This window comes from Juglans regia, chromosome 8 (genome assembly GCF_001411555.2).
Source record: "Juglans regia cultivar Chandler chromosome 8, Walnut 2.0, whole genome shotgun sequence".
In the NCBI taxonomy this organism is placed as follows: domain Eukaryota; kingdom Viridiplantae; phylum Streptophyta; class Magnoliopsida; order Fagales; family Juglandaceae; genus Juglans; species Juglans regia.
Window position 1 is genome coordinate 28,223,041 of NC_049908.1, and position 11,103 is coordinate 28,234,143.

Sequence of the window (11,103 nt, forward strand, 5' to 3'; positions counted from 1 at the left end):
AAATTTAAATTTTAAATTTTATCTTTTAAATTAAATTATATATCGTAGATGATGTATGATTTAACATCTTTTAAATAGAATTATTCCACCCTATAACTCAAGAAATTGGACTTCTATGCCCGGTTGTTAAAACAACTAGGCCCAGTGTCATGGGTCCTTGTTATGCCGCCTTGATCAAAACTCATTGGGTCTGCGTGAGTTACTGGAACATCATAAAACTGAACCATTGGCTACCCAAAAGTGAGTGGATTCGGCATACATCTGACTAGTTTGATCCAAGATGATCCTCCTCCTATCTGTTCTAACCAACAAAAATAATGTAGAATGGCCTAAAATTGGGTAATCACTGCTCAAAGTTTCAAATCATGCCCCGATTCTTGGCTGTGAAGCTTCACTCATCACCTACATTCTGCACTCTCTCCTGCACCATCAATCCATGTAACTAAGGCCGTTTAGATAATGAGATAAGATGATTTTATATAGAAGTTAAAATTTAAATAAAATATTATTTTTTAATATTATTATTTTCTTAAAATTTAAAAAAATTAAATTATTTATTATATTTTGTATAAAAATTTAAAAAGATTATAATAATGAGATGAGACAAGACGAAACTATTTCTATATTCAAACGGAGCCTAAATGAATGTTACTTTTCCCCTTCCTTCAATTCGACCCAAAAAATAGGGGAGAGATATGGGAGGGAAGACACCCTTCCTAAAACCAGCACAACATCATAAAGGATCAATGAATCCGCATTTCACTATATAAAAAGTGACTATATACCAAAGCTCCATCATTTTTCAAGAGGCTTATTGCATAAACAAACATCTTTTAGACAGACAACTCCCAAGTGTTAATTACAAGATGCAAACTAAGCATGTTCAAAAAAATGACTTCCCGTAGAATTACAAGACAGTTGTAGGGCAAGACTACACATCGGGTTTATGCACAGATTTTAAACAAGTCACAAAAAGTACAGATTATAATGAAACTATAGGCAATAGACTTTGAAGAAAATAATGGTAAATGATCCTACAGTTCCGAATCTTCATATGCTTCAGAGCTCTCATAAGCAGGAGTTTCATAAGCATTGGAATTTTCAGACTCTTCAGTACTCATGTACGATGGAGCCTCATAAGCAGGAGTTTCAATAGCTTCAGAATTTTCGTAAGCTGGCATTTCACGAACTACATTTTCTTCAGTTTGAACAAATTGAAGTAAGTAATGCACTCCATTAACCACATCATAAACCATAATTCCTATCCTACCTCCAACCCAACTGCCCAATTCACTTCCCACAAGATAGCCAACCTTCCCTAGTCTTTGCTCTCCTAGGAAACCACCGGCATAGGTGCCAAACAATGTTCCAGTGCCTCTGAGGAACCCTTCTGTCAAGGTACCACCATAATATATTGCCTCAAAAAAGTCCCATCCAGAAGAGATAATGGGGCCTATTATGCGTTTGGATTGCCGGGTCACCAACTTTGCCGCCTTTGCACCTTCTTTCTGTGCTTGTTTGGCAGCATCTTTAGCAGACATTCCCTGTGACAATGCATCAACTAAAGCAGCCTCAATTGCAGAATGCCTCGCCTTTTCAACATGAGCAGCTCTGATGTTGTAGAAGTACAGCTTCACACCCTCCTTCACAGCACAAGCAGCAGATCCAGAGCCCATGTCAAAACAGTTCAAGAATGTAAACTTTCCACTCTGAGATGACGCTTCTTCCCCAACCAGCTGCCGACATTTTTCAGCTATAAAAAGTAAAAGCCAGGTAAGCTTTCTATACCTCTATTGAAACAAGATGCATAAGACAGGACAACTAAGTGAAGATATGTAAACATACACAATTAAAAATTAAAATCAAACACCATTTCTATATATATATATTTTTTGATAAGTAAGAAAAGTTTATTGATCCTCATAATTAGGCAAGATCCAAGTACATAGGTAGTGTACAAGAGAGATATAACAAATTACAGCCTACTAGGAAAGAAGGAAGCATACATTTCTATATTTGGGTATTTGTAAATATTGTTTAAACACCCTAGGGTTGAAAGCTCAGCTCTCTTTTCAAAGAAAAAAAAAATATAGGGAAAATAAAAAACTTCAAATCTTTCTCAAAAGTGTCACCAAAAACAAAATGTAAGATATTATTTTAAAATTTAATCCCTCCCTGTCTCTCTGTCTAGAAACTAAACATTATTATCACTAATTCTTTCTAATGGGTTGACGGTGTGAGCAGAATAAATAAAATGTATCTGATTTTGGCAAGAACTGTGCTACTTAATTCAGAAACAAATGCAAACCGAAACTAATCAGACCCAAAAGTTGATAAATTGAAATAGCTAATCAAAATTCAAGTTCAGAAAAGTTATAGTAGGAAGGAAGATGAGAAGGTATGGAATAGAAGCAACAAAGTAGATGATCACGAATCACATGTCTCTACAATCACAATAAAATTGTCTAGGACAATCAATATAACTACACACCAGATCGTTCCACCAAATAAAGCATAAAAACATATATTAGTTTAATGTCTAGTGCCACAACATATCCATTTTATGCAGAAAAGTTGGGAAAGCACCAGAAGAGTGATGAAATGAGAAAATCTAGTGTGCAGTTATGAGGATGAATGATTGATAAAATGCTGCAGAAGACAACAGATACAGGTAACGTTTAAGACCTTATGGGCAAATTGTAATTCCCGTCTCAAAAACTTAGCTCCCTACAACTGTTCCATATTCATGAACATAAAACCATTCCAAGCATATCCAGTCAATGCACAGCAATAGAGGCCAGAACCAAACTAACATAAAAAATAAAGATACAAACCTTTTTTAACTTCCTTTCACGTATCTTCATTGACTTATATGGCCGTATGTCACCTCTCCCATACTTACCAACAGAAAAAAATATTACTTTACAATTTTGATTAGGTCATAATCATTGAGCAAAGCTTGAATTATCAGCATACTCTCTTTTGTTGTCAAAAAGAGAGAGTTTTGACAACGTTCAGGAGTACGTTCTTTTTTCTCTCCGTACAGTTTCAGTTTTTGTTGTGGTTTTTTCCTTTTTGTTGGTAGTGATTCATTAATGGCTTTTCCTCCCTGAGGGGATTAGTGTATCACTGAATCACTAGGGTTGTCTTGTTTGTGGGCTGGTTTAGATGGGGTTGTGTAAGGAGGTATTCATTGATCAGAAGATTTTTGAGTTCAGAAAGGAGAATGCTAGGTGGTAGAGGATTATAGAAAGTAGTCGTCGTGGAGTGAAATATATTTCAGTGGATTGGGAAACTCTGGGTTGGCTAGGTTCTATGGTGAAGGAATGTGCAGTAACACTGGGTCCTCAGGAGTTTCTGCGAACTCGTAGAAAAGGAGACACTGTGTTAATAGTGAGGAAGGGACGTAATCTTAATGGTAGTTTTATCTCCATATCAGAATTTGGTCGTGATAAGAGGAGAGGATTGCTTGTGATTCCGGAAGGAAGGAAGGGGGAGGGGTGGAAGAACCTTGGAGATATTTTAATGGAGATTTCTCCACCCTCTGTTTCAAACATTCATCAGATAGCTGCTGCAAAGAAGAGCAGAGGTGAGGGAGGTGCTTCATTATCGTGGGCAGGAGGAGCAAGGACGTACAGTGAGGTGTTGAAGAAGGTACCGTATCGCGCTGCATTAGACGTGGTGTCAGACGTAACCAATTCTGAAGACGTGCAGTGGTATGGTGGAGAAGAAAGCAGAATGCTGGGATTAAATGAGGAAAGTGTTTTGAGGATGTTAGTTGGCTTGGAGGAGAAGGTTGGCAGCGTGTTAGATGAAATTAGCTACCTAAAACGCTGCGTTAAGGGTAAGGTTGAGCTGAAGGAGGTGGTGGGCCGTAAGGGTGGGCCTGGAATGGGTCACGGCAGTGTGTTGGGCCTTGGCAAGGTTTAGGCCGCAGGCCCTGTGAACGGCAGTGTGTTGGGCCTTGGCAAGGTTCAGGCCGCAGGCCCTGTGAAGGCCTGGAGGGTAGTGGCTCCAGCTGGGTCGGGGAAATCTTTCGGACCCGAGATATCGGATCAGGGACAGAAGTTGCCGATAAGCCCATTACCGGCAACCCTGCAGGCACAGAAGTGGCCGACGACCTCGGTCGACCACTCTGGTGAGATGGTAACGGAGCTCCGACGGGAAGATTTAGAGGAGGCGGAGTTGTTGGTGGAGGCGATAGCATTAGAGAATCTGAGAAATACCTCTGAGTCCTCGTCTCCAGGGATCTTGGCGGAGAATGGGCCTTCGGAGCTAAGTATGGAGGACGAAGGTCCTATAGCTGTGCACGAGCAGCCTGGTTCATGGGAAAGTGAGAAGTCTTTACGCGGTGAGGAGGTTACGCGGGAAAGAGAGAAGTCATTTTCTGATGAGGTTCCGTGTGTTTCTCCACTTTTGGTGATGAGTAATCCTGATGAGATATTTTCTGGGGATGATATTCCTTTTAATAATATGGTTTTAAGTGGTGAAACAAATAAGTTGGGTGTTTCAGAATTGATTTTGGTCCCTAATAACAGTGTGGGGGAGGAGGGGGCTCTTACTCCTCAATGTACACTCCCTCCCAATGATTATGGGAGTTGTTCGACGAATTGGATTTTTAAAAAGGTAGAGGAGTTATAGAAAATTTTTGGGGTCTCTTTTGGAGGTTATGAGGAACAATTTATGACCCTTCTTGTGGCTATTGAAGCTAGTCGTTCGAAATCAGCTACAAAACAAGATAGGGAACTTAAACGCTTAACATGCTCCATCAATTATGATGTTAAGGATGGAAGTAATGGAAGGGTTAGATCAAAAGGGAGGGGAAAGTTAAGTTTTAATGAAGCCTAAGATTGTTTCTTGGAATGTAAGGGGTCTCAATGATAGGGACAAACGTCTTCGTATCAAAGCTTTATTGAGATTGTGGAAGGGTGATGTGATATTTGCAAGAAACAAAGTTGGGTTTTATTGATAGAAGATTTGTGTGTAGTATTTGGGGATGTTCTTACATGGGTTGGTCCTATTTGGCTTCTCAGGGAGCATCAGGTGGTGTGTTATTAATGTGGGATAAAAGAGTGGTTGAGGCGATTGAGGAATGTGTTGGAGAGTTCTCAGTTTCGGTGTTATTTAAAAATGTGAGCGACGGGTGGATTTGGGCTTTTGCAGGGTCTTATGGTCCCAACATAGATAGAGATAGACGACGGTTGTGGGAGGAGTTGGTGGGAATACACTCTTTATGGGATGTGCCGTGGTGTATGGGGGGTGATTTTAACATTACTCGATTTCCTAGTGAATGATCGGGGCATCATCGACACACTCAGGCCATGGTAGAATTCTCTGAGTTCATCTTTGATATGGATCTTATGGACCTCCCTTTGGTGGGGGGGTGAGTACACTTAGGGTACGTTTGGAATTAAAACTCCTCTCAACTCATCTCAACTCATCATTACAACTTTTTCAAATCCCAACACAAAATATAATAAATAATTCAACTTTTTCAAATTCCAAAATAATAATAATAATAATAATAATAAATAATATTCTAACAATATTTTATTATCTCAATTCAACTCAACTTAACTCATTTTAACATCCAAACGCAACCTTAGTCTAACGGCCGTGCTTGGTCGAAGTTGGATAGATTCCTTGTCTCGCCGTTATGGGAAGCCCACTATCCAGAAGTAAGTCAGAAAAGGTTAGCTAGAGTCAGTTCAGACCATTTTTCCATTCTTTTAGATTGTGGGGGCATTCACGGGGGTCGCCGGTATTTCAAGTTTGAGAATATGTGGCTTAAGGTGAACGGGTTTGTAGAGATGGTGAAAACTTGGTGGACTTCGTACCAAGTTAGTGGCACTCTGAGTTTTATTCTTGCAGGAAAGCTGGAGGCTCTAGAGCAAAACCTGAAGAAATGGAACTTGGAAGTTTTTGGTCACACTGACAATCAAAAGTCTATTTTGTTGGAGGAGTTGCAGGAGTTGGAAGGTAAGGAGTTATTGGGAAGGGCCTCTGAGGAGGAGTTATTGAGGAAAGTAACGGTTGTGGCAGAGTTGGAAAGGATTTTATTGTTAGAAGAGACTTCATGGCAACAAAAATCCAGAGCCCTTTAGTTGAAAGAGGGTGATAGGTGTACGAAGTTTTTTCACAAAATGACTAATTCTCATCGACGTAATAATGCGATTGAGCTGTTACATTCAGGTACTCAGGTGCTATCTTCTTCCGATGATCTAGAAAATCATATTGCACATTATTATGAGACTCTTCTTACCGAATCAGCAACTTGGAGACCGAAGCTTGATGACTTACCGTTTGAGGCAATTGATCCGCAGCTTGTGAGTGTCTTGGAGAGACCCTTTGAGGAAGATGAGATTTTCAAGGTCATATCTGGTATGGCTAAGGACAAAGCGCCGGGTCCGGATGGTTTCTCAATGGGTTTCTTCCAAACTTGTTGGGGTGTGGTGAAAGGTGATGTCTTGCGGGTGTCAGTGAATTTCATGCTTATCAAAAGTTTGAAAAATCACTTAATGCGACTTTTATTGCACTCATTCCTAAGAAATATGGGGCGTCGAATATTAAGGATTTTCGCCCAATAAGTTTGGTTAGCAGTGTCTATAAGATTATTTCTAAGGTCCTTGCTAATCGGCTTAGTCCAGTGCTGGAAAATATTATCTCCAAGCCCCAGAATGCTTTTATTCGTGGGAGATATATACTTGATTCGGTGCTCATTGCAAATGAGTGTTTGGATGCTAGATTGAGGGAGGGAAGTCCAGGTATTCTTTGCAAGCTAGACATGGAGAAGACTTATGATCATGTGAACTGGGATTTCCTTTTGTATTTGTTGAAGAGGTGTGGTTTTGGAGATAGGTGGATTTCTTGGATGCGTTATTGTATTTCAACGGCCCGGTTTTCAGTACTAGTTAATGGCACTTCTGCTGGCTTTTTTTATAGCTCGAGGGGATTGCGACAGGGTGATCCGTTATCTCCCTTTCTTTTTGTCATAGTTATGGAGGCATTGAGTAAGATGGTGCAAGCTACTGTTAGTGGGGGTTTTTTTTATCCGGTTTTCAGGTGGGAAATGGCTTTGGTAGCCCTTGTATCATTTCACATCTCCTTTTTGCAGACGACACTCTGTTGTTTTGTGAAGCGGATAGGAGTCAGGTCCAAACTTTGCATGCATTACTACTTTGTTTTGAAGCAATATCAGGGCTCAAGGTGAACCTTCACAAGTCTGAGTTAGTTCCGGTGGGTGTGGTCCCTAATATACGCAATCTAGCAAGTCTTCTGGATTGCAGGGTGTCCTCGTTCCCAATGAAATATCTGGGTCTTCCGTTAGGTGCTACTTTCAAGAGTAGAGCTATATGGGATGGGGTGGTAGAGAAGATAGAGAAAAGATTGGCTGGATGGAAAATGGTGTATCTATCGAAAGGGGGTCGTCTCACTCTTATCAAGAGTACCCTCACAAACCTTCCCACTTATTTTTTATCTCTTTTTCCTATGCTTGCAGGGGTCGTGAATAGAATTGAGAAACTCTTTAAGGCATTTCTATGGGGAGGCTTAGGGGAGGAGAAAAAAGTTCATTTGGTTAATTGGAAGACAATATGTTCTCCAGTTGAGTACAGGGGGTTGGGTGTGTGTAATTTGAGAACTTTTAATAAAGTGTTGTTGGGGAAATGACTTTAGAGATATCATTTGGAAGGGGGTTCTTTGTGGAGGGAAACTATAGATGCTAAATATGGTGTTGCTTGGGGTGGTTGGTGTTCTAAAGAAGTGAGAGGGGGGCATGGAGTGGGGCTATGGAAGTTTATAAGGAAGGGGTGGATTAGTTTTGTAAATCATATTTGTTTTTTCGCAGGTGAGGGTAACCGAATAAGTTTTTGGCGGGATGTGTGGTGCGGAGATCATGCATTGGAAATGGTGTTTCCAGCTTTATATCGTATTGCAGTTAATAAGGAGGTTTCTGTGGCGGATGTGCAATTATTTGCTCATGGTTCGCATCAATGGAATATTCTATTTAATAGAGATATTCATGATTGGGAATTATCTATGGTTTCAAACTTTTTCAGCTTGCTACATTCTATAGGGTCTAATATGGTGCAACATGATAGCTTGAAATGGAGGTTCCAGGATCACAAGAAATTCACAATAAATGCGTATTACAAAATTTTGATTTCACAGGACCATACCTCATTCCCTTGGAGGAACATCTGGAGGTCTCGAGTGCCCTCTAGAGTTGTTTTCTTTGTTTGGAATGCCGCCCTTGGGAAGATCTTGACCACGGACAATTTGAGGAAGAGATGATGTGTTGTGCTGGATTGGTGTTACATGTGTAGAAAGAATGGAGAATTGATAGATCATCTTTTACTGCATTGTGATGTAGCAAGAGGGTTGTGGGATGAGATTTTTCGACGGATCGATGTGGCTTGGGTAATGCCTAGGAGAGTGGTGGAGTTGATGGGTTGTTGGAGAAAATTGCAGGGCAGTCATCAAGTGGCAGCAGTTTGGAGAATGATTCCGTTGTGTATTTATTATATGGTGTATTTGGATGGAAAGGAATATGCGTTGCTTTGAAGACAAGGAACGAACAATGATGGAGCTGAAGAATTTTTTTCTGCATACTTTATTGCTTTGGTTTTCAGCTATTGTATTAATGGGATGATATTCATGAATTCTTATCTTTAGTTCATCGCTCATAGAATGTATTTAGGTGTTCAACTGTATACTTCCTGTGTACTAGGTACATGCCTATTTCATCCATATCAATAAAGTTTATCTCTTACTTATAAAAAAAAAAAAATTATCAGCATACTCTGTGATCAACCTTTGACCATTTCTTTCTGGTATTGTATATATACAAAACGGCCAACATTATTGAGCTTAACGTCCTTCACTCGAAACCAAACCTTTTACTCCATTTGCCACAACTTACGACAATGCATCACAAGCAACGTTAATAATTGAAGCTTTGGTGGGGAAAAAAGCTTCAGGAAAAAAAAAAAAAAAAACTATGAACGAAAACAACTTATAATTGTGAATCTTGGGAAAATTTTGAATTTATAACCCGGAATAGCTTATGATGTTGAATCTTAGAACTTAAATTAATTAATAATATTTGTGATCTCACAATTTTTGTAAAATATCTTTATAACACTAGATTCCAATTTCCTTGAAAATTCAATATGACAATTATTTTCTTTCATTTCCTGCATTTTTTCAGCAACCGAACAATGCATAAACTCGAGACTTCAATAAAACAAAGAAGCAAACACCATATGATCACACGACAGCCAGATATCATAAAATCAATTCGAATTCCACCATTATATTAAATTTGAGTACCTGCGATGCTGAGAGCGATGATACCGGCGATTAAGAGCAGAATCTGAATCCGCTTCTTCTGAAAATCCATGCACTCCAAAGAAAACCCTAACACGAATTCAAAATCTATTTTTCGCTACACATACATGAATAGTACAGACTACAGATACAGACATATATAAGCATTTTAATTTTTGAGATCTCAGAGAGATTGAGAGAGATCAGAGGTGTTAATCAGCTACTATTACCTTGACGAAGAGAATAATTTTCAAGCCGCGTGAAAAGAATGCTCGTGGCTTGCGGGACCACGTTCAACGCTGCGTATTGAGACTGGCCTTCATGAACATTGTCGTTTTGATACGTGAAGCTAAAAAAAAAGACAGAAAATTGTGCACTGATACCGTTGCTCAAATAAACTTTTTAATTTGTAATTTTTTAATTTGTAATTTTTTTTGGAACAATTCTCTTTATTAACTTAATATTTTTCTACGTCTCAAATAAATATATTAAGTCTAAAAATGAATAAAAATTACAAAACTCAATAAAAACTAAACGTGCAAAATTTTGTATTGTAAATAATTAAGTAAAGAACATGCATGATGTTACTATTTTTTAATAAATAATATGTTTGTAGAGAAATACTCTTATCACAAAAGTAATCTAACGAACTGATGTGATATGATGTGATTCGTTAAATTGTAAATTTATTTTTATTGTAAAGTAGATTTAATGAATTATATGAAGTCATGTCAGTTTGTGGGATTACTTTTATATAATCTGTTTGTGACTGTAGCAATAATCATGTTTGTAACGTTTGTTTTAATCAATGTTGTTGTTAAGTGTGGCTGCTTTCATTTCACAAGTCTAACTGGATCTCCCATGTTTAGTTTGTTGTAGTTCAAGACCAAGTACACATCATTCATGTTCCTTAAAAGGAAGGAATATATCTCCTCACTGTTAAAGGTATTCAGAGGTTGTCATCCCTTTCCAATTCACTTGCATTGTCGTTTTCGAATGCTTAGTGGATATGTCTGTGTAGTGTGGATGAACCAGAGAAAGATGTTCTTGCATGGTTTAAAGGGAAAAGAGTTGTTTGATCGTCTTAGTTGACCATCTTAAGGCAAGCAGTCCATGTCTTAGTTGTGTTATATGTTCAAACAAAATTACACTAGGAGAGGTTAATTGTACCATTTTTAGTTTGTGCTGTTATCATAGTTCCATAGAGTTGTGTGGAGCCTTTATATAAATGTTTTGAATATCATTTTGGTCGATACGACCAAAATTTGGACCGGTACAAAACGAAATATTTGTCCGGGTAGTCGGTACGGCATATTTCGGCCGTACCGGTACGAAATGATTTTCAAAACACTGCTTTATAGTAGCATTTTTACATTTACTAGGTTTACATCTTCTCATCTTTTCCATGCAAATGTTCCTATGTTCAGCGGTCATGGGTTTTATTAAAACGGTCAAAATCATCTCTTTTTGATAAATTAAATGTATGATTGCAAGTGTTTTTTTTTTCAATGCTGAAGCTATTTCAAAAGTTGCTATCTTATCATCTAGAGAATCTGCTTTTAAAGTTTTTCAACTGTCTTCTAACTTGTTCTGTTATGGATCATGCTCTCTCTCTCTCTCTCTCTCTCTCTCTCTCTCTCTCTCTCTCTCACACACATTAATCTTGAAAGGCACATAATTTTTCTACTTTGATTAGCCTGCATAAAGATTTTGCTGATAACACAAACCAAAGAAGGATGTCTCCATCATTAAAAAAGCCTGTTTATTCATTGTCAA

The 11,103-nt window shown here is 38.5% G+C and overlaps 1 protein-coding gene across 1 annotated transcript; it reads right to left on the reverse strand.

Moving 5' to 3' along the window:
• Window positions 1-780: 780 nt before the first annotated feature.
• Window positions 781-9,670, reverse strand: LOC108987760. Its single transcript, XM_018960761.2, has 3 exons — window positions 9,558-9,670; window positions 9,331-9,417; window positions 781-1,753 (listed from the first exon to the last, which is right to left on the reverse strand). Exons 2-3 carry the CDS (start codon window positions 9,398-9,400, stop codon window positions 1,035-1,037), a joined length of 789 nt encoding a protein of 262 aa, XP_018816306.1. The 5' UTR covers window positions 9,401-9,417; window positions 9,558-9,670; the 3' UTR covers window positions 781-1,034.
• Between the last annotated feature and the right edge of the window lie 1,433 nt (window positions 9,671-11,103).

Coding starts and splice junctions, on each gene's coding strand:
- LOC108987760 (XM_018960761.2), bottom strand. CDS start 9,400: ATGGATTTTCAGAAGAAGCGGATTCAGATTCTGCTCTTAATCGCCGGT. Junction 1,754..9,330: donor CATCGCTCTCAGCATCGCAG/GTACTCAAATTT, acceptor TACTTTTTATAG/CTGAAAAATGTCGGCAGCTG.